Here is a 23,143-nt window from a genome sequence, read left to right as displayed (position 1 = left end):
CCCCATCCCCCCACCCCCAGCCAGTCCCCCATGGTGGGGCCAGAAGCCGGCTGTCAGTGGGAGCTGCCTGTACCTGTGACAATCTCCGTCTTGCATCAATGGCACCGAGATCTCCAGCCACTGGAACGGGGCTTCTGCAAGACAGTCTAGGGCCGGATTCACGCCCTGACTTCCCCTTCCTGTCTTGAACTCTCACATATCACCCCAGCCCTCGCCCTGACACTCAAACCCGCTCCCTGACAGGCAGGTCTCCTCACACACCCGGCTCTTCCCATTGGAGTCAGGATTCAATAGCCGTCCTAGCCGGGTATCTGCTGTTCCAGTGTGCTGTTCCCAGCCACCCCACCCTAGAGACAGCTGCATCTCAGCTCGGGGTGAGTGATTAGCATCTGTAGCATGTACAATACAATACGAGGTGTCAGTTGCTAATGTTAAAATATTATTGTGTTACTGGAAAAAGCAGTAATAAAGAGATAGGGCTGGGACAAGGGGCTGGGAGCCAGGACTCCTGGGTTCTGTCCCTGGCTCTGGGAGGGGAGCAGGGTCTAGTGGGTTAGAGTAGGGGTTGGAGGCAGGGAGTCACAACTCCTGGGTTCTGGGAGGAGGGTAGGGGTTCAGGGGGCTCAGAGCCCAGACTCCTGGGTTCTATTTCTAGCCCCACAAGCATTATGTAGCCTGCCCCGTTGCAGGGAAACTGCAGGCAGCCCCAGTCAGAGGTAGGGAAGTCGGCAGGATGCTGGTGCTGGGGTTTCTGAGAGAGCATCTCCCCACAACCCCCTCCTTTCTGCACCAACTTCTGCTTTCACATTCCTGTGCTTGCCGCTTCCCCAGGCTCCGAGTCACAAACTCTGGGGAACCCGGGCTGCAGGGTCAGAGAGCCAGGCACTGGGACCCGCTCTGCAGGTCTAGGGGTGAGTGGAAATAGGGTGGGGGAGGGAGCTGGATGGTCTATGGAGATTGTGGTGCCTCTCAGTCCTGACCAGCAGCCCTTTGCTAACTCAGCCCTGGGCTCCCCACCCCCATAGCTCTGCCACTGCCCCTCAAGCCCAAGCAGGATCCCACTCTGGGGCTCCCCCAGCATGTGGAACACACTGGAGGCATCGGCTCAGGGGGCCACATACAGCAGGGGGTTCCCCAGATCTCATATCTCAGCCTCCTTCCCGAGAGCACCTGAGGGCAGCAAAGGGATGGTAGGAAATGGAACTGCCGGCGGTTTCCCCTTCTCCATGGGGGCAGTTTTGGGGGGCAGGGAGGGCAGGCATTGCAGAGGGGGCAGTTATAGATACCCCAGGAGGAGCACATGCATGCAAACTTCTCCCCCATCTCCCAGTTGCAATCATCCCATTGCCCCTCCCCCATGGAGCGGTGTGGGGCACAGACCCCCTGGTCTCCCAGACACTGCACAGGGGCAGGGAAGCCCCCCAGGGATGGGGATGGATCTCTCGGGCGCTGGGCAGTGGGGTCCGTCCCACTCTGCTTTGGCAGGGGATGGTGCATGGGCCATGGGGGATCCAGGCTGAGACCCACCCAGCTCACTGCACCAGTGACCGGCCCCAAGGCTGCCTAACTCCAGCCTTGCCCAGAGGGGGTTCCCCCGTCTGATAGGCTGCCCTGCCCACTTGCCCCACCTCCTGAAGAAGGGCAGCCAATCAGGGGTGCTGCAGGAAGGAGGCAGCTCCCCCTTCAGGAGCTGAGAGGAATTTTTAGGTAGGGGAGGGAGAAGGGGGAGTGGCCTGTACCATTTTCTTGGGGATGCGAGGAGCCATTGTCCAGTATCATTTGCACAGAAAGGGATTGGGGAGGAGGGGTGTGGCTCATACCATTTTAAAAGGAAAGGAGGGGTGAGGAGTAAATATTCCACACCATTTTCATAGGGGAGGAGGGGAGAGGATAGAGTGGCCCATACCATTCTGACCACAGTAGTCAGTGGAGGGGGGAAGGAGTGAGAGTCCCATACCATTGTCATAGGTGAGGAAGGGGTAAGAGAGAGCGGCCCAAACCATACTAACAGGTGAGAAGGGGGGAAGGTGTGAGTGGTCAATACCATTTTCACATGTGAGGGGTGGGGAGGAGGGAGTGGCCCTTACCATTCTCAGAAGAGTGGGGAGGAGGGAGTGGCCAGTGCCATTTTCATGGGAGGAGCAGGGTGGAGCTGGGGCAGTGGAGATAACTGGGGGCAGGGAGGGCAGTATTAGTGCCCCGCCCTGGTTACAGAGTGGGGAGCCGTCAGCTCTCTGAACTCCCCCCCCACCTCCCTGCTCGCGACGCTTTACCCACTTCCGGGCCATCTGGCTCCACTGGGTCCCTGCAGAACTGAGCAGGGGTGACACCAGCTCCCGTGGGTAGGGGATGAGACAATGGGCCGCAAACAACAGGGTGTACAGAGACGAAGCACAAATCTGTGGATTTTAAAAGCCAGTCTCCGGATTCTGAGAGCAAACCTCACCATTTTTAGCCAATCTCAGGATTCTTGGAGTAAACCTCAGGATTTATTAGCGAATTTCGAGGGCGGGGGCAGGGACTTGTCATGTTCACATTAAATCTTGGGATTTTTTAGCAAATCCTAGAATCACAGACCCACAGGGTGGGAAGGGACCACAGGGATCACCCTGTCCAACCTCTGCCAAGATGCAGGATTTGGTGGGTTTAACCCATCCCAGACAGATGCTGTCCAGTCTCCTCTCAAAACCGTCCAGTGAAGGCACTTCTACCAGCTCCCTGGGCATCTGGTCCATTGTCCAACTGCTCTCACAGCTGGGGAGTTTTCCCTTGAAATAATCAAAATCATCTCTACTATAGTTTGAACCCATTGCCCCTTGTCCTGCCCTCTGTGAGACGAGAGAACAAATAGTCCCCATATTCGTTATGGCAGCCTTTCAAGTACTTGAAAACCGTGATCATGTCCCCCTCACCCAATCTCTTTATCATGCTACCCATGCTCAGTTCCTTCAGGCTGTGCCCCTAGGGCTTCCATTCCATCCCTTTGATCATCTTTATCCCTCGCCTCTGGATTCTTTCCAGTTTCTCTGCATCCTTTCTATACATCGGTGACCAAAACTGGACACAGTCCCCAGCTGAGGCCTAACCAGCGCCGAGTAGAGCAGTACTTCCGCTGGACAATCCGCCGCTGAGGAGCGTGGCCTCCGGACAACCAGTGGCCGAAATGCCACCGAGAAGCAGCAAAGCCAAGAAGCGCCGCTACCGAAATGCCGCTGCTTCTCGGCGGCAGTTCGGCGGCTGGTCTTCCAGCACCCGCCACACTCTTCTGGGAACATGAATATGCTATTGCGACAGAAAGGTTGGGGACCACTGCTATAACTGATCCCACAAGTCAGGGTCAGAAGGCTATACCTAGAAGAGACACACAGAGACACAGAGAGAGAGAGATGGGTTCTCACCACTCCATGAAGCTTGAATCGATCGGGGGTCCAGGTGGTGGTGGAGTGCTAGAGACAGGCTGAGGGCCTGGAGTGCTGGAGACAAGCAGAGCCCCCAGCACAATCAGTCAGGAGAAGATGAAGTCCCAAAAGGAACTGATGCAGATGTTGGATCCAGGCATCAGAGCACACGAACCTGGGTGGGGGGTTTTGTAGGGAAACAACAATAGTTCAAGGGAGAGCACTAGATTTGTTGATATGAAAACAAGGGAGATAACAACGTTGTTTTGTTCAGGCTGGACATGGGAACTGATCACTCCTGGCTATGGGTGATGTTCCTTGGAGGGAGCTCACAATGCAATTAGGCAGCGTCATTATTGTGGATACCAGTCAAGGATTCATTACTAGAATTGGTCTCATAACTGCTGAGCTGGGTGTGGGCAGGCGGGTTCATTAACATCTGGCGCAGAGATCCCCCATCATGCCGTGCTTCCCGGCTTTTCTGGTCCCAGAGTTCTGTACGGTTCTTGCCTTGGAATCTCTGTTCTCCATTCTATCTGCTAATGGAGATGCCTCCTTGTCCCATCTTCAATGCAAATGACGTTAGAGGAGTTTCTTTAATCCTGTCACCGTTGTCCCAGGGGTTTAGGTGCGTCTCCCACGGCCTTTTCATTGCTTTTTGTCAGTCTTTCTTCTGATGCAGATTTGGTTCAAGCAGAGGTGTATGTGGGGGGGTCTTTTGTGAGTCAGATGGGCTGGGTACTGCGCCCTGGTTCCCAAGAACACAGAGCTGCGAGGTAACAAGTCCACACATTGCTGGTGTGCTTGCACTGAGCAAGTATCCCCATCACATCCTTACTCCATGGCACTGGGTCTGATCTTGAATCCATTGCAGCTGCCGCATCAGTTGCTGGATCCAGCAAACCAGTAGAACCAGACCAATTGCTAGTCTAATTTGGAAACTGATGATCACCACAATGGGGTGTCCCATCCCAGTGAGGCTAGGGGACGTTCCTTAATTCTGTCATCCTTATCTCGGGGTTTAGGTGTGTCTCCCACTGGCTTTCCATTGCTTTTTGTAAATCTTTCTTCTGATGCAGATTTGGTTCAAGCAGAGGCTGGCTGGTTGTGGGGGGGGGGCTTTCATGAGTCAGACGGACTGGGTACTGCACCCTGGGTCCCCAAGAACACAGAGCTGCTAGGTAACAACCTATTGTCCATGAATTTATCCAGTTCTTTTTTGAACGCTGTTATACTTTTGGCCTTCACAACATCCCCTGGCAAGGAGTTCCTCAGGTTGACTGTGCGTTGTGTGAAGAAATACTTCCTTTTGTTTGTTTAAACCTGCTGCCTATTAATTTCATTTGGGGTCTCCTAGTTCTTGCGTTATGGGAAGGAGTAAATAACACTTCCTGATTTACTTTCTCCACACCAGTCATGATTTTATAGACCTCTATCATATCCCTCCTGAGTCGTCTCTTTTCCAAGCTGAACAGTCCCAGTTTGATTAATCTCTCCTCATATGGAACCTGTTCCACACCCCTAATCATTTTTGTTGCCCGTTTCAGAATCTTTTCCAATTCCAGTTTGAGATGGGGCCACCAGAACTGCAGCAGGATTGAAGGTGTGGGCCTACCATGGATTTAGATAGAGTCAATATGATATTTTCTATCTTTTTATCTATCCATTTCTTAATGATTCCCAACATTACATTCACTTTTTTGACGACCACTGCACACTGAGTGGGTGTTTTCAGAGAACTATCCACAGTGATTCCAAGATCTTTTTTTTGAGTGGTATCAGCTCATTTTACATGTCTAGTTGGGATTGTGTTTTCCAATGTGCATTACTTTGCATTTATTAACATTGAATTTAATCTGCCATTTTGTTGCCCAGTCACCCAGGTTTGTGAGATCCCTTGGTAGCTCTTTGCAGTCAGCTTTGAACTTAAATATCCTCAGTAGTTTTGTATCATCTGCAAATGTTGCCACCTCACTGTTTACCCCTTTTTCCAGATCGCTTATGACCCCTGAGGGACACCACTATTTACCTCTCTCCACTGTGAAAATTAGCCATTTATTCCTATCCTTCCTCTCCTATCTTTTAACAGTTAGTGACCTGGGAGAGGCCCTTCCTTATCCCATGACAGCTCACTTTGCTTAAGAGCCTTTTTTGAGGGACCTTGTCAAAGGCTTTCTGAAAATCTAAGTATATAGCCTGGGTCACCCTTGGCCACATGCTGTTGACTCGCTCAAAAATTCTAGTAGATTGGTGAGGTATGATTTTCCTTTACAAAAACCATGTGGACTCTTTTCCAACAAATTGTGTTCATCTCTGCATCTGATCATTCTGTTCTTTACTGTAGTTTCAACCAGTTTGCCCAACACTGAAGTTAGGCTAAGTGGCCTCTAATTGCTGGGAGCCTTTTCTAAAAACTGGTGTCACATTAGCTAACCTCCTGTCATCTGGTACAGAAGCTGATTTAAATGCTTCATTAAATACTACAATTAGTAGTTCTGCAATTTCACATTTGAGTTCCGTCAGAAGTCTTCTCCAGCTTCCTTACGAGAATGTCATGTGGGACTGTGTCAAAAGCCTTGCTGAAGTCCAGGTATGTTATGTCCACTGCTTTCCCCCAGCCACCAACCAGTTACCTCGTCAAAGAAGGAAATCGAGGTGATTTGGCAAGATTTGTTCTTGATAAATCCATGCTGGTGATCACCCCTTCATTCTCACAAATTGAAGGTTTTGTACATTACTCTAGTAACTTTCCAGGTGTCGAGGTCAGGATCACTGGTTTATAGTTCCCCAGCTCCTCTGTTTTCCCCTTTTAAAGAGGGCCACTGTGTTAACCCTTCTCCCATCTTCTGTGACCTCTCCTGGCATCCATAAGTTTGCAAATGTTATTGCCAGTGGCGCCAAGATTTTTTCAGCTAATTCCTTCAGCCCCCTGGGTTGAACAGTTTCCTGCCCCACTGATCTGAATTCATTCAAATTGGTCGGAACATCTCTGACGTGTTCTTTACTTATCCCGATCTGCAGCTTTTCCCCTTTGTTGTCCATGGTAACTTCACTGGTTGCCCGCTCACATGTTTTTTGTGGGAAGACTGAAGCAAAGCAGGCACTGCGCAGCGCTGCCTTCCCACCATCTTCTGTCACCAGCTCGGGATATTCTGGCCAATCTCATGATTCTTAGAGAAAGACTCAGGTTTTCTCTCCAATTTAAGGATTTTTTTAGCCCACGTTCTGTTGGGACCATCTGGTGATTTGCAGATTTGGGGAGTCACTGTGCTTCCAGTAGCCGCAGATCAGCCCCCTGCAGGGCCCAGGAGCACTGATGGTCCCCAAGGCAGATCTGTCCTTCCCCACAGCCTCTGCTCTCACACTTCCCACCCCTGTCTGTCTCTAGGTCTGTCCCAGCCCAAACCCCAGCCATGGGAAGAGCCCTGCCGCCACAGCAGGACACTAGGGAATGGGAGCTCCCAGCTCAGGGCCCCCTCTGGAGAGCAGGGGGTCCTGCCCCCACTGCAGCCATGCTGAGGGTCCTGATCCTCGCCCTGCTCTGGAGGGGTAAGTAAGCAGCACCTGCAGCCCCAGTGCAGGGGGAAGGGCAGAACCTGCGCTAAGCGGGGCCAGGTCTGTCCCAGGCCTTGGAAGGGAGACTGGGCAGAGGGGGAGGGGAGCCCAGTGCGGTGCTAGGGGGCACCAAGCGACAGAGCAAGGGCAGGGAGCTCGATGAAGGGAGGGATGGAGAAAAAGGGAGTGAGATTTGGTCAAAGACTCAGGGTTGGTTTCGCAGGGGGCTGCAGGTCGGGAGTGAGAGGCACTGGGGGAGCTGTTGGGGGAGCTCAGGGTTGGTCTCTGCTCTCTATGGGTCCCACTTCGTTCCCTCTCCATCCCCTGCAGGGTCCCTATCCCAGCTGCCCGGATTTACCCTGACGGTGCCACAGTCGGTGTCGGTGCAGGAGGGTTTCTGTGTTCTTGTCCCCTGCACCTTCACGTACCCAGCCTCGTACTACACCGACAATTTCTGGAACTACAGACCCGACATCCGGCTCTACGGATACTGGTACAAGGATCCGGCCAATGAGAGCCAAGATCCGCCAGTGGCCAGCAGTGACCCCAGCCGGGGGGTGTCTCAGGAGACCCAGGGCCGGTTCCGGCTGGCGGGGGAACTGGTCTATGGCGACTGCTCTCTGCTAATCAGAGAAGCACAATGGAGGGACACAGGGAGATATTTCTTCAGATTCGAGAAAGGGACATTGAAATACAGTTACCTCTCCAATTCCGATGGCACTGATGCAAAGGTCGCGATCTCTGTTCCAGGTAAGGGCAGCCGCAGTCACCCCCTGAGCCAGCCAGTCCCTGCCCTGGGGCTGGATTGGGGCTGCTGCCCTAGAGGGGAAAGGTCCCATGTCCCTGAGTGATCCTCTCCCCTCTCCCCCTGTCTCAGGGCTGATGGAGGAGGCAGAAATCGAGATCTCGCTGGCGCAGGGGCTGCCAGGGAGGTTGCTGGCCAGGGAACCAGTAACTGTGATCTGCACGGCCCCCGGGCGCTGCTCCTGGCCCCCTCCCCTTCCCTCCAGCTCCTCCCCCAAATCTGCCCTGTGCTGGGATCCTCACCTCCCACCATGCACCCTCAGCCAATTCTACTCCAGGCCTCTTCCCTCCACACCATGCAGCCCCTTCTCCCTTGGGATCTTCACCCCTTCCTGCCCCCCTTGGCTATGGTTCCAGCCCCTCGTTAGTAACTCTGCCAATTAGGCCACATTTTGACCCACCAGTTTTGGTCCCTTGGTTTCCATTTCCCACAGTTCTGGTTCCCTGCACAGCCCTAACCCGGCCCTTGGGTTCTGTCAGGCGCCTCTTGGGGGGGCTCAGTCGGGTCTGTCGCTTCCCTTCCCCGCCCACGGGTCTTGTGCCACTTCAGGGACTTTCCTGTCCCCCAGTTGAGCTCACAGCGAGGGGCCATGTCTAGGTTCAGTGATCGCTAGTGACCCCCCCCCAGTGCTGTCCAGCCCCCCCGATTCCCCCTGTCTGGTTTGTGTTACAGACCCACCTGGGCCCCCCAACATCACAGGGACCCTGACCAGGAACGGACGCCTTGGTGAGACGCTGCGCTGCGAGCCCCGGGAATCAGCGAGCACCTCCTAGTCACGCTCTGCCCACGCTCAGGGCCAGGCGCCAGGCTCAGCCGGGCCAGGCTGGTCCGTGCCCAGAGGGGAGAGCCCGAGGAAGCCTCAGGACTGTAGGGGGGGGCGAGCGGGCCCTATTCCCTGTGTCTCCAGACCCCGGGGCAGCACTAGGGTTGCTGGGCAGTGCGGAGGAGATGGGTTAGGGAGCAATCGCTGTGACGGAGACCTGCTGCCATGGAAAGGCACCGGGATTGTGCACCCACCCCAGAGGGGCCACGTTTCAGTGCCAGGCAAGCGGTCCCTGTATCAACAGCGCCCATGTCCCACCCTAGTGGTGGCTGCGTCTCATCTCCTTAGTGGGGGATCTCTGGGGGGACCAAACCCGCCTGCTCATCTTCCAGTGCCAGATGTGTGGGGAGCTGAGGCCGACGTCGTGTCTCTGGAGACCCAGGAGGGCGACTCCCTGAGCCTGAGCTGTGAGGTTGGGAGCAGATCCAAGGGCAACCTGAGCTGGGCCAAGGGGAACGAGTCCCTGAGCCCCGGCCAGGAAGGGGCCGGGCGCCTGGAGCTGCCGAATCTCAGCAGAGGGGACGCTGGGGAGTATCGGTGCTGGGTGAAGAACTCCTATGGGTTGGCCAACCGGACCCTGCGTGTGCACGTGCAGAGTAAGGAGTTAGGGGGTGCCAGGCCACAGGGAGGGGCCTCAGTGGAGGGTGCTGGGCTGCAGGGGAAGGTGGAGGCCCCATTGGGGGCAGTGGGCTGCAGGGAGCAAGGCAGGAGATCAGTAGGGGGCGCTGGGCTGCAGTGGGCAGGCGGGGGATCCATGGGGGGTGCTGGGCTGCGGATCAGGGGGTCAGTGGGGGGCTTTCTCCAATCTAATACGTTGCCGTGGGTATTTCAGCTCTAGAGAAGACGCTGCAAATCACCGTCTCCAGAGCTAACAGGAGTGACCCCCAGTTATTCCAAGGTATCGCTGGGGGTGGGGAGTGGGGCACGGGACCTTTCCCCTCTAGGGGGCACTGGCCCCAATCCGGCCCCCGAGCAGGGACTGGCTGGCTCAGGATGCGAGTGGCTCTGTGTTATTTCTGTTCCCAGACCCCAGCACCCTCGTGGCGAATGGCTCACAGCTCTCGGCCCGGGAGGGCGACTCCCTGCGGTTCCTCTGCTCCGTCGCCAGCAGCCCCCCCGCTGTGCTGGGCTGGGTGAGGGGGGGCCGAATCATTGAGGGTGCCAGCCTTGAGGGGGAGAATCAGCTGCGGCTGGAGCTGCCCAACGTGACAGTCGAGGACGGGGGGCTGTACGGGTGCTGGGCCCAGAACAAGCAGAGCTCTGCCCAGGGGACGTTCCAGCTGCTCATCGAGTGTGAGTGCGGTTAACCTGTGACACTCCTTGACACTGGGTGCGAGTGGGGTTAAACCACGGGACTCCCTGCCCCAGGATGCTGACACTGGAGAGCAGCAGTGTTAATCCGTGGACTCCTCGCCACTGAGTACTAGCAGGTGTCACAGGTGCCTGGCCCCTTTAAACAGAGACAGATACAATGTCCCTGTGCCATAGTTAATTAGCTGCTTCTCGGGCAGCCCCCAGGGGGGCAGCTGAGGCTTGAACGGACTCCTGGGCCATCTACAAGTGCCACGAGCGCCCAGGCTGAGGGCAGAGAAGCAGGTGGGTTGGTGTGAAGTGCAGCTGGCCGAGGATGGGGCCAGATCAGTGCCCAGGGGCCGACCAAAGAGACATCCCAGGGCAGAAGAACCTGCGGGACTCCCTGCCACTAAATATTAGCACGTTAATCTATGGGACTCACTGTCCCTGGGTTTCTCTCTCTAACTATTAATTTGCTGCTGTGTCTCCTGCTCTCCCCAGACAGCCCCCAGCTGGGGACCAGGCTGAACTCATCCTGCCACCGCCAGGGGCCCAACATCAGCTGCAGCTGCTCCCTGCGCTCCCAGCCCCTGCCCCAGCTCCAGTGGCAGGTGGATGGGGAGCCCCTGACTGGGAACAGCTCACGGGGGGCCCTGCAGGTCAGCTCATGGGCCCAGGGGGACGAGGCTGTCAGCACCCTGAACTGGACGGGGAGCGTGGAAGGGGGCCCCCGGATCTTCTGCCTCGGCTCCAATCCCCATGGGAGCTACGCCGCCCTGCACTTTGACTTCAGCCCCTCGCAGAGAGGTGAGACACTCGGATTCCTGAGTTCTGTCCCCAGCCTGGGGATGGGGATGAGGAGAGAGCCAGGACTCCTGGGTTCTCTCCCCAGCCCTGGAAGAAGAGTAGGGTGTGGGAGTTGGAGGCAGGGGAGATGGGAGCCAGGACTCCTGGGTTCTCTCCCAGCCGTGCCCTGTGTTGTGTGTTTTCGCAGGTGTGGAGGAGCCTGGCAGGCTGCTGGGCCTCGGGGTGGCCTGTGGGCTGGGGGTCGCCGTCAGCTTCTTCCTTCTGGGGCTCTGTGTGATCAAGTGAGTCTGATCCCTCCCCTGCTGCAATCCCGCTGAGATCCCCTGTCATCTCCCTCCACAACCCTCCTCACAGTGAGATCCCTCCCCCAACCCATCGCTCTGGCCTATCCCAGTCTCCTGCACTCTAGACTCTCATACTGGTGTGCCACCTTCCTCCACCCCATGGGGCTACCCCTCCCAGTCTCCTGAGTCCGTCCTGATCTGTCTCCCCACAGGCTGTGGGGCCGGGAGCCGGCGCCCCCCAGAGCTGAGCCTGGGGAGAATGCTAACGGGAGCCAGGCCAAGCTCATGGCCGATGACGCCAGCCTGATCTACAGTAACGTCACCACCATCCCTATGGTATGTACCTAGTCTTCCTGGGGGACCAAGCCTACCTGCACTTCCCACCCCACCCTGTCTCTGCCCCCCTCCATTTCTTCTCCTCTCCCACCCACTCTTTCCTACCCCTTAATGAATGCAGGACTATAAGCCAGGCTTTCAGCAGGGCACCCAACCCCCCATGCGTGCCCAGTGCAAAAATTCACCCCTGCCACAAGTCTGGGCTTCCCGAACTGCATGGGATCGGCTCCTGCATGCAGAAAATGCACCTCATCCCTTGGGTCTCACTCAGAGGGGAGGACATGCAGCGAACGCATTCACGTGCACTCACAAAGTGCATGGGAATAGATTGAGGCTGGGATGCTGCCAATCTCTGGGCATCTCCTGGGTGCACCAACCGGGCAAGAAATGCATTTCTGCAGCTGTCTGCTATGTTATCAGGTGCTTCTGATCAGACAGTGTATGCAGGGTGCTCCGTGTCTGTTGTATCCTTCAGAAAATGCAATGAATGCATCAGCATGGTCTGTGCAACCATGAGATGCATGGGATCAAATCATGCATGCACAGGGCCTAAAATGCACACAACCCCATGTGTCTTGCTAATGCATGACTGGTGCAGTCAATGCATTAACTTAACCGGTGCTTCCCAAGATCTAAGAATATTAAAGGAACTGGCGCATGAAATTGCAAGCCCGTTAGCGAGAATAGGGGTTGTACCGTATGACTGGAGAATTGCTAACATAGTTCCTATCTTTAAGAAAGGGAAAAAAAGTGATCCAAGTAACTATAGGCCTGTTAGTTTGACATCTGTAGTATGCAAGGTCTTGGAAAAAATTTTGAAGGAGAAAGTAGTTAAGGACATTGAGGTCAATGGTAATTGGGACAAATTACAACATGGTTTTACTAAAGGTAGATCATGCCAAACCAACCTGATCTCCTTCTTTGAGAAGGTGACGGATGATTTAGACAAAGGAAATGCGGTAGACCTAATTTACCTCGATTTCAGTAAGGCGTTTGACACAGTTCCACACGGGGAATTATTAGTTAAATTGGAAAAGATGGGGATCAATATGAAAATTGAAAGGTGGATAAGGAACTGGTTAAAGAGGAGACTCCAACGGGTCGTACTGAAGGGTGAACTGTCAGGCTGGAAGGAGGTTACTAGTGGAGTTCCTCAAGGATCAGATTTGGGACCAATCTTATTTAACCTTTTTATTACTGACCTTGGCACAAAAAGTGGGAATGTGCTAATAAAGTTCGCAGATGACACAAAGCTGGGGGGTATTGCTAACACGGAGAAGGATCGGGATATCATACAGGAAGATCTGGATGACCTTGTAAACTGGAGTAATAGTAATAGGATGAAATTTAATAGTGAAAAGTGCAAGGCCATGCACTTAGGGATTAATAATAAGAATTTTAGATATACATTGGGGACGAATCAGTTGGAAGCAACAGAGGAGGAGAAGGACCTTGGGGTATTGGTTGATCACAGGATGACTATGAGCCGCCAATGTGATATGGCCGTTAAAAAAGCTAATGCGGTTTTAGGATGCATCAGGCGAGGTATTTCCAGCAAAGATAAGGAGGTGTTAGTACCGTTATATAAGGCACTGGTGAGACCTCTCCTGGAATACTGTGTGCAGTTCTCGTCTCCCATGTTTAAGAAGGATGAATTCAAACTGGAACAGGTTCAGAGACGGGCTACTAGGATGATCCGAGGAATGGAAAACCTGTCTTATGAAAGGAGACTCAAAGAGCTTGGCTTGTTTAGTCTAGCCGAAAGAAGGCTGAGGGGGGACATGCTTGTTCTTTATAAATATATCAGAGGGATTAATATCAGGGAGGGAGAAGAATTATTTAAGTTTAGTACTAATGTAGACACAAGAACAAATGGGTATAAACTGGACACTAGGAAGTTTAGACTTGAAATTAGATGAAGGTTTCTAACCATTAGAGGAGTGAAGTTCTGGAACAGCCTTCCGAGGGGCGTAGTGGGGGCAAAAGTTATATCTGGCTTTAAGAATAAGCTTGATAAGTTTATGGAAGGGATGGCGTGATGGGATAACTTAATTTTGGCAATTGATCTTTGATTATCAGCAGATAAATATGCCCAGTGGTCGGTGATGGGATGTTGGATGGGATGGGATCTGAGTTACTGCAGAGAATTCTTTCCTGAGTGCTGGCTGATGAGTCTTGCCCACATGCTCAGGGTTTAGCGGATCGCCATATTTGGAGTCGGGAAGGAATTTTCCTCCGGGGCAGATTGGCAGAGGCCCTGGAGGTTTTTCGCCTTCCTCTGCAGCACGGGGCATGGGTCACTTGCTAGTGGATTCTCTGCAGCTTGAGGTCTTCAAACCACAATTTGAAGACTTCAATAACTCAGATATAGGTTAGAGGTTTGTTATAGAAGTGGATGGGTGAGATTCTGTGGCCTGCTTTGTGCACGAGGTCAGACTAGATGATCATAATGGTCCCTTCTGACCTTAAAGTCTATGAGTCTATGAGTCTATGTTTAAAATGCACAGAACCTCATGTGTCTTGCTAATGCGTGGCTGGTGCAGGCAATGCACTAAATGCATTAACTTACCCAGTGCTGCCCCAAGGTGCATGGGAGCAGTTCATGCATGCCCGGTCCATGAAATCCAGTCAATACATTCGGTGAACTTGTGCTGTGATGAGATGCATGGGATGAAATCCTGTATGTGCGGTGTATGAAATGCACACAACCCCATGCATCTTGCTAATGCGTGTCTTGTGCAGCTGAGGCAGTGAATGCATTAACCGAGCTGGTGCTGACATGGGATTGGCTTATGAGTGCAGCGAGTGTGAAACACACCCAATCCCCCATCTCTTGCTAGTGCACTCCCAATGCAGGAAATGCATTTGCAGGGCGGGTGGGGGAAATGAGGCTGGGGCAGCCCATGCAATCAGCTCAGCAGGGTGGATGCAAGTCTCTGCCTGGTGTCTCTGCCTTGCTTCTCACTCAGGGTCACAAGACTCCAGCTGCCCACCGGACCAAAGGCGTCCAGGACGAGGCTGCAGCAGCACAGGCCCCGCTAGGCCCCGGGGAGCCGGACGAGCTGCATTACGCCACCATCAACTTCTCCAAGCTGCAGCGCAAACTGGGGGAGCCCCCAGAGGCCCCGGACATGGAATATTCCGAGGTCCGGCTGAAATAGCCCCCTCGCGCCATGGGCCCAGGCTGGGCATCTCCGGCCCATCCAGTGCAGAGAGGGGGTGTCACAGTGAGGGGGGAAGGGGAAAGGGGCAGGCCCGTGACGTGGGAAACCTGAGTGCAACTCCCTGCTCCGCCCCGGACTCAGGGCGGAGTCTACTAGGCCTTGGAGATGCTGGAGCACTGCATTGTGGGGAAGTATCCCAGAGTCCCCTGCAGCCGGTGCCAAAGCCTCCCCTCTCCCAAACCCCACTGCCCCCGGGGGAAAGAGCCTCTCACCCTACAGCCCCAGAGAATCTCTCTTCTACCCTGCCTGACCCCTCAGCCTCTCGTTTCACAGATGGGCAGGATGGTCACGCTCAGGAGCAGTAACCAGTAGGAGCGGAGGGCTGGGTTTGTGATTAAGATGTTTGCTTAGTACTCAGGCTTTCTGAGTCCCTGCGCCACTGAAAATGCTGTAGGTGAGGTTTGGCCATTTGCTGCATCTCTCTCACCTCAGGTTTTTTACCCCCAAAATTGGGATAATAATGGTTCTTTGGGCTACTTATGTTATAAACTCTTAGGAGCAGAGAGTGTCTCTCGCTGTGTCTGGGCAGCGCCTGGCACAACAAGGTCCTGGTCTCTGTCGAGGTCAATCAGTGCCACGTGATTATAACTTCTTAGTAACAATGTTCTATTGAAGGTAACATGTTCACTCCAAAGCCAAAAGCATCCGACTGTAAAATTTCCTGTTTACAAGCTGTTACTTGAAATAGATTTTCATTTTTAGTGTCATTTTTTGTCACGGCTACTTTTTTAACAGAGGGCCACTAACGACTATGACTGATTTGTGTCCAATAAAGAATCAGTTTTCACATCTGCTTTTCCCCTGGGAAAGACCTGATTGCAGCTGGTTTCTGTGCAGGGCCAGGCATAACACCGCCCCGATCCCAGCTGGGGCAGAGCCTGTCTCTCGCTGTGTCTGGGCAGCACCTGGTACAACAGGGCCCTGGTCTCAGCTGGGGCAGGGCCTGTCTCTTGCTATGTCTGGCATAGGAGCCAACTCCAGTGCTGCAGCACCCATGGAGAAAAATTAGCGGGTACTCTGCACCCACCGGCAGCCAAGCTCCCCCTGCCCCCACCCCCTCGTCGCTGCCTCCTCCTCCTCGCATGTTGCATCCCCGCTCCACCCCCCCAGCGCTTCCCGCCCGCTGCCTAACAGCTGTTCGGCAGCGCTTAGGACTTTTCGGGAGGGAGCAGGAGGAGTGCGGATGTGGCGCACTCGGGGGAGGAGGCGGTAATAGGGTGACCAGATGTTCTGATTTTATAGGGACAGTCCTGGTTTTGGGGTCTTTTTCTTAAATAGGCTCCTATTACCCCCCACCCCCGTCCCGATTTTTCACACTTGCTGTCTGGTCACCCTAGGCGGTAAAGAGGCGGGGCAGGGAATTAGGGGGAAGGGGTGGAATTTGGGCAGGGCGAGGGTGATGCAGGGGTAGGCAGGGGCAGGGCCAGAGGTGGGCAGGAGTGGGGCCAGGGGGTAGAGCACCCACAGGGCAGAGGGGAAGTCGGTGCCTGTGGTGTCTGAGCAGCACCCAGCTGTCACGGACTCATTCTCGCTCAGCTCTGTACAGCCCGTGGGAGTGTCCCTCCTTCGGCGTGACAGCCCCCCGGACGGCACTCTCTCTCTCCAGGGTTAGGCCCTCTGGCCCCATTGCCTCCTGGGACCACACCTCTGAGCTGGCCTGTCTCTGCCATGGGCCCCCTCAGAGAGTCCCCTCGTTCTTCACCCCTCGAGGGAGCAACACCCCCCGATCTTTACCCTGCAGTGACTCTCCGCCAGCGTAACACAGGAAGTTTATTGAACGTCTGAACCCAGCACAGGAGGCTCTCAGGGCTCTCGGGCCTAGCAACTCTCAGCACAGCACATCTGGGTCTCTCCCACATCCAGGTGGGCTCTGGCTGCTCTCTCCCCCGAGTCCAGAAGCCTCCTCCTTCCATCCGAGCCTCCTATATCACCGGCCTCCACATCTCCTCCCCTGTCCTCTGTGTCCTTTGTTCTCCATCCCAGGTAAATGAGTCACCAGGGTCTTCTCTGCTCAGCCCATTGTCCTTCACTGCCCAGAACTGGCTGTCTTTCAAGTTGGGGGGGCCTCCTGGTCACCAGTTGCTACGGTCCCCCCTCTCCAGGCCGTTGTCCGGGGTTCCCGCTGCTAGGGGAGGTCACACCTGGCCATCTGTAACAACGAACCCTCTCCCTCCACTTCATTACACATGCAGCACACAGGGAAACTGAGGCACACACACAGCATTCATGTAAACCACTATGAAAATCCTCAAGATCTTCACACCAGCACACCGAGGCCTCAATCTCATCTGGCGCAGGGCCTGTCTCTATCCATATCTGTGCAGTGCCCAGCATGACGGGGCCCCGAGCTCAGCCAGGGTTTCAAAAGCACTATTGCATACAAATAACGCGCACATATACGGTCTTACTAGTCCTCCCTCCTGATTTTCACACTGTTGCTAAAGGCAACAGCGGTGATGTAATATCCATCACCTTCCGTGAGGAGTTTCACTTGGCACCACACGGCATTTTGTTTCAAAAACTAGAAGGATACAAAATTACCATGACCCAGATTCAAAACTGGCTAACTGCTAGATCTTCAGAGGTAACTGTCACCAGGGAATCAGCAGTGAGTGCACGTTTCCAGAGGGATCCTGCAGGGAACTGTCCTCAGCCCAATGCTCATCAACACCTTTTTTAATGACGTAGAAGACAACATAAAATTGTCCTGATCACGTTTGCACAATACACACTTGGTGCTCCATAACGTTTAAGAGCTGCTCTGTGGCTTCATTCTAGCACGCCACATTCTCCTTTTGTTCCCTCTTCCTGCTGTCCCATCACTCCTTCAATTTCTGTTTCTTGGTGACGGAGTGCATCATAAGCTCCCAGAGAAAGTCCTTCTTAGTTCTTAGTCGTTTTCTAATTCTGTGCAGCCATTCAGCTAGTAATAAGAATGAGGGAGGCTGGGCTGCCAAGGTCATCTCTGTGAAGTTTAAATGCAACGTTTTACAGAAGCAGGATTGTTTGCAACAGACAACACTGATTCAATGCTTTAAAACACAGTCAGTACTCACATGCCTGTCACGCACCAGGCAAGCACACATGAGGCACAAGACCCCAGAATGGTGAATAGCTGCAGGGACAGGGACAGGTACATCACTTTTCCAGGACCCTGCTGTACACTGGGCACATGGCTCTTGGGGAAAGCCAGCACTGTAGGAGGTGGCTGATAATCATTGCTGTCCCCACACTTTCCACAGGAGATGATCATTATGGAAGATATCTCACTGGTCAGGGTGAGCAGGGAATCAAGGGAGGGTCTTCCCCAAGGCTTCTACAATTTACTGAGGTCCTTCTGAATTTTAGCTCCATCCTCCAAAGCGTTGGCAACCCCCACTGGCTTTGCAGAGGAGGTGAGCAGCCATCATTGATGAAAGAACAGGATAAGGACTATTTAGAAAAGCGGGACATGCACAAGTCCATGTGTCCAGATATAATAAATCCGAGAGTGCTGAGGGAATTGGCTGACGTGATTGCAGAGCTATTGGCCATTATCTCTGAAAACTCATAGCAATCGGGGGAGGTCCCAGATGACTGGAAAAAGGCTAATGTAGTGCCCATCTTTAAAAAAGAGTAAAAAAGAGTAGAAGGAGGATCCAGGAAACTACAGGCCAGTCAGCCTCACCTCAGTTCATGGAAAAATCATGGAGCAGGTCCTCAAGGAAACCATATTAAAGCACTTGGAGGAGAGGAAGGTGATCAGGAACAGTCAACATGGATTGACCAAGGGCAAGTCATGCCTGACCAACCTGATTGCCTTCTATGATGAGATAACTGGCTCTGTGGATATGGGGGAAGTGGTGGACGTGGTATATCAAAGTATGGATTGGATGAATGGACTGTAAGGTGGTGTGACCAAGTTCCTCCTCTGCCTTGGTGGGTCCTGCGCTTATTGGCGGATTTGCTCGCCTCAGAGACTCATGGTAGCCCTCTGTTTGGCCACTTTCGTGGCTCAAATCTGCTGTTCACTCAGCTAAGCTCATCACTGGCCAGCATGGGGAAAGAGAGGACAACAATCCTTGCAGTCTCTGCTGATCCACCTAGTGGGTCAGAGAACAGACCAGAGACCTTCCCCTCTGGTGGAACCCACAGTCCAGATCAGCTCCTCCTGTGTCTGATCAGGAGTTGGGAGGTTTGAGGGGAACTTGGGCCCGCCCTCTACTCCGGGTTCCAGCCCAGGGCCCTGTGGATTGCAGCTGTCTATAGTGCCTCCTGTAACAGCTGCATGACAGCTACAACTCCCTGGGCTACTTCCCCATGGCCTTCTCCAAACACCTTCTTTATCCTCACCACAGGACCTTTCTCCTGGTGTCGGATAACACTTGTACTCCTCAGTCCTCCAGCAGCACAGCCTTCCCTCTCTCAGCTCCTAATGCTTCTTGCTCCCAGCTCCTCCACGTGCCTCACTGACTGAGGTGAGGTCCTTTTTAAACCCAGGTGCCCTGATTAGCCAGCCTGTCCTAACTGATTCTAGGAGCTTCTTAATTGGCTCCAGGTGTCCTAATTAGCCTGCCTATCTTAATTGGTTCCAGCAAGTTCCTGCTTATTCTGGAACTGTCCCTGTTACCTTACCCAGGGAAAAGGGACCAAGGCTGCCTAGAGGGGGGGGCAAGAGTGACAATTTGCCCCAGGCCCCGGGCTCCACAGGGGCCCCCACGAGAGTTTTTCGGGGCCCCTGGAGCGGGGTCTTTCACTCGCTCGGGGGCCCCAGAAAACTCTTGCGGGGCTGGGCCCCAGAGCGTCTTCCTCTCCCGGTCTTCGGCGGCGGGTCCAGCTTCGGCGGTAATTCGCTGGCAGGGGGCCGCCGCCGTGGGTCTTCAGGGCACTTCAGCGGCGGATCTCAGAATGGAAGGGCCCCCCGCCGCCGAATAGGGCTGGCTCTAGACATTTCGCCGCTCGGGGGCCCCCTGCCGCTTGCCGGTCCCATGGCTCCTGTGGACCTCCCACAGGCATGGCTGCGGAGGGTCCTCTGGTCCCGCGGCTCCGGTGGACCTCCCGCAGGCGTGCCTGCGGATGCTCCACCGGAGCCGCGGGACCAGTGGACCTTCCGCAGGCACGCCTGTGGGAGGTCCACCGGAGCCGCCTGCTGCCGATGGCCCCAGGCCCCCAGAATCCTCTGGGCGGCCCTGAAAGGGACCTGCTTTATCTGGGACTAATATATCTGCCTTCTATCACTCTTCTGTAGACATCTGGCCTGCCCCGTCACAGTGAATAGAGAGCTGGCTAGATTGTCGGGCTCAACGAGTAGTCAACATTGGCTCGATGTCTAGTTGGCAGCCGGTATCAAGCGTAGTGCCCCAAGAGTCGGTCCTGGGGCTGATTTTGTTCAAAATCTTTACTAATGATCTGCATGATGGGATGGATTGCACCCGTAGCAAGTTCACAGATGACGCTAAGCTGGGGGGAGAGCTAGATACGCTTGTAGCAGTAGGATTTTATGTTTGTGTTTTGTATGATTTAGAATGAAGGATAAAGAAAAATAAGGTAATAGTGTAGCATTTATTAAACGTACTAATGTGATTTGACCATATCCTGCCAGACACCCTTTTCGAACAGTAGAAAGGAGTGACCTAATGTTCCATTGGTAAAAATGCATCAGCAAGAATTTCTTTGTTTCTGGACTGATTTCAAGGGCCTCTGAGGGTCACCACTTTGTTGCAGGTTTAGCATTTTAAAATAAGTAAAAAGAATGCCATGAGTGTTTTTCTTTTGAATTGTAAGTTGATGTTCCTGCTCAAAATGTTCTGCGTAAAATAATTCTGTTTTGTGAGTGAATGAGGAATGTGTGTTAAGAGATAAGTGTGAAGGCCATCGCTGAACCAGATGTTCTAGGGAGGAACTGAATATAGACGCAAGGGCGCCACGAGGTTCTAACATCACTCCTATTGAAATGTCAGAGGACAGCAGATTGACAACTCTAAAGATGACACAGGCACCTATCAATGGGCTCAAGATAGCTGTGACCAAAACCAGCCTGGGGCAACTCCCTGAGAGACTTAATGAAAAAACAAGATAAAGGATGAGAAAGATAATTTAAGAAAACAAGCACTCGTCAAACACCAATTGATTACAGCATGATGGTGCAAACCTCATTGGTCCCAGTTAAGGATGATCACTATATAAACACAGGATGCCACGCCATGAAACTTTGGGTTCATCCTGCCAAGACGTCCGCAGAGCATCATGACAAAACCCAGCTCCTACCTACCCGTGATCAACCTCGCTGCCCACTAGATTGATCCAGATTCTGGACTGGCAGCTATAACATCGACTGGCGGGACAGTGCATGTGATTGAATGCATATGCTAACTGTTGTATCTTCAATAAAGGAAGCATATTGCCTTTCCCCCGAAAAAGATCCTATGTGCTTCTTATAAGCATAACATGCTGGAGGGTAGGGATAGGGTCCAGAGTGACCTAGACAAATTGGAGGATTGGGCCAGAATAAATCTGATGAGGTTCAACAAGGACAAGTGCAGAGTCCTGCACTTAGGATGGAAGAATCCCACGCACCACTACAGGTTGGGGACCAACTGGCTAAGCAGCAGTTGTACAGAAAAGGACCTGGGGATTACAGAGGATGAGAATCTGGCTATGAGTCAGCAGTTTACCCTTGTTGCCAAGAAGACTAATGGCATATTGGGCTGCATTAGTAGAAGCATTGGCAGCAGATGGAGGGAAGTGATTATTCCCTTCTATTCGGCACTGATGAGGCCACACTTGGAGTATTGTGACCAGTTTTGGGTCCCCCACTACAGAAGGGATGTGGACAAATTGGAGAGAGTCCAGCAGAGGGCAACAAAATTTATTAGGGTGTTGGGGCACATGACTTACAAGCAGAGGCTGAGGGAACTGGGCTTGTTTAATCTGCAGAAGAGAATAGTGAGGGGGGATTTGATAGTTACTTTCAGCTACCTGAAGAGGGGTTCCAAAAAGGATGGAGCTCGGCTGTTCTCAGTGGTGGCAGATGACAGAACAAGGAGAAATAGTCTCAAGTTGTAGTAGGGGAGGTCTACGATGGATATTAGGAAAAACTTTTTCACCAGGAGGGTGGTGAAGCACTGGAATGGGTTACCTACGGAGGTGGTGGAATCTCCATCCTTAGAAGTCCTCTGGAGTCAGAACGAGAAGATGATTTTCCTTCTAGATCTGGCCCTGGTGTGACTGCTGCTGGGATCCTGTGTCCAGTTCTGGTGCCCGCAATTCCAGAAAGACTGGACCAGGGGGTTGGACAAGATCACTTCCTGAGGTCTCTTCCAACCCTAATTTTCTATGATTCTGTGATCTGCAGATTTCATCAGTCTGCTCCCTAGTCCTACATCCAAGTCATTAATAAGGATGTTAAACAACATGAGACTCAGAACAGATCCCTGTGGAGCCCCACCTGAGACCTCCCTCCAATCCCACATCGTTCCATTAACAGTTTCTTGTTTCAGAGGGTAGCCATGTTAGTCTGGATCTGTAAAAGCAGCAAAGAATCCTGTGGCACCTTATAGACTAACAGACGTTTTGGAGCATGAGCTTTCGTGGGTGAATACATCTGAGGAAGTGGGTATTCACCCACGAAAGCTCATGCTCCAAAATGTCTGTTAGTCTATAAGGAGCCACAGGATTCTTTGCTGCAGTTTCTTGTTGTTTGCTGTTGTTTAACCAGTTCTGTATCCACTTAATGGTAGTTCCACTAAGCCCACATTTCTCCATAAGAATGGCTGTATTGGGTCAGACAATTGTGTGGTATCCAATGCAAAGTTTGTCATGTTGGGTGTCTTCGGAAGGCTCATGATGCACTGAGAATTGTTGTTATAGTGATGTTATAGGTTGCAATTTCATGTATATAGTTATGAGGCTGAAAATGTGTCCTCATGACTTAAAACAAGCCCAGGCAAAAACTCTCCAGGAGCAGAGGGGCAGTTCACACCTCATCAGGGCATGTATGGGACAAACCCAGCCCAGCCTCACAGGAACAAAGGACACCGGACTAGGCAGCAACAAAGGATCTGTTGGACTCTGGAGTGAGTCACCCCCCTTCTCTTGGTCAGTTTGGGACTGCAATGAGGTAATGCTCACCTGACTCTGGGAGGGGGGGCAAAACCAAGAGGGAAGAAAGGACATGATAAAAGGAAGAGATGTTTGCCATACTCTCTCTCTTCTGCCTATAGCTACAGACACCACCACCAAGTGACCGAAGCACTTATCAAAGGGGAGATCCAGGATGAAGGGCAACCAGCCAGCCTGTGGTGAGAAACATCGACGTTTGTAAGGGCACTGAAAATGTTAAGATCAGCTTAGAATGTGTTTTGCTTTTATTTCATTTGACCAAAACTGGCTTGTTGTGCTTTGACTTATAATAATTTAAAATCTATCTTTTGTAGTTAATAAATTTGTTTGCTTATTCTAGCAGAGGCAGTGCGTTTGGTTTGAAGCAGGTCAGAGACTCCCCTTGGGATAACAAACCTGGTACATATCAATTTCTTTGTTAAATTGACGAACTCATATAAGCTTGCAGCGTCCAGCGGGCAAAACTGGTCGCTGCAAGATGAAGGTTCCTAGGGTTGTGTCTGGGACGGGAGATATTG

At 52.9% G+C, this 23,143-nt stretch overlaps 1 protein-coding gene across 6 annotated transcripts in view; it reads left to right on the top strand.

The window, feature by feature from the left end:
- The first annotated feature begins 288 nt into the window (after nucleotides 1–288).
- LOC115640471 (sialic acid-binding Ig-like lectin 13) overlaps nucleotides 289–23,143 on the top strand; it is an 86,982-nt gene continuing 64,127 nt past the window's right edge. For 4 of the 6 annotated variants that reach the window (XM_030543248.1, XM_030543251.1, XM_030543244.1 and 1 more), the window contains exon 1: nucleotides 318–374. Coding sequence is in view for 1 of the 6 variants with exons in the window: in XM_030543249.1 (XP_030399109.1) it covers nucleotides 6,812–6,947; nucleotides 7,284–7,703; nucleotides 8,431–8,484; nucleotides 8,914–9,177; nucleotides 9,414–9,479; nucleotides 9,608–9,874; nucleotides 10,376–10,681; nucleotides 10,869–10,962; nucleotides 11,178–11,301; nucleotides 14,271–14,462 (1,923 nt within the window). In the remaining 5 variants the exon portion in view is untranslated. Of the gene's footprint in view, nucleotides 375–6,786; nucleotides 6,948–7,283; nucleotides 7,704–8,430; nucleotides 8,485–8,913; nucleotides 9,178–9,413; nucleotides 9,480–9,607; nucleotides 9,875–10,375; nucleotides 10,682–10,868; nucleotides 10,963–11,177; nucleotides 11,302–14,270; nucleotides 15,233–23,143 lie in introns of those variants that run through there. The other 2 variants (XM_030543249.1, XM_030543246.1) reach the window with 2 other exon arrangements.

Source organism: Gopherus evgoodei, unplaced genomic scaffold (genome assembly GCF_007399415.2).
Source record: "Gopherus evgoodei ecotype Sinaloan lineage unplaced genomic scaffold, rGopEvg1_v1.p scaffold_31_arrow_ctg1, whole genome shotgun sequence".
In the NCBI taxonomy this organism is placed as follows: Eukaryota; Metazoa; Chordata; order Testudines; family Testudinidae; genus Gopherus; species Gopherus evgoodei.
This window is presented reverse-complemented; position numbering and strand designations above follow the sequence as displayed.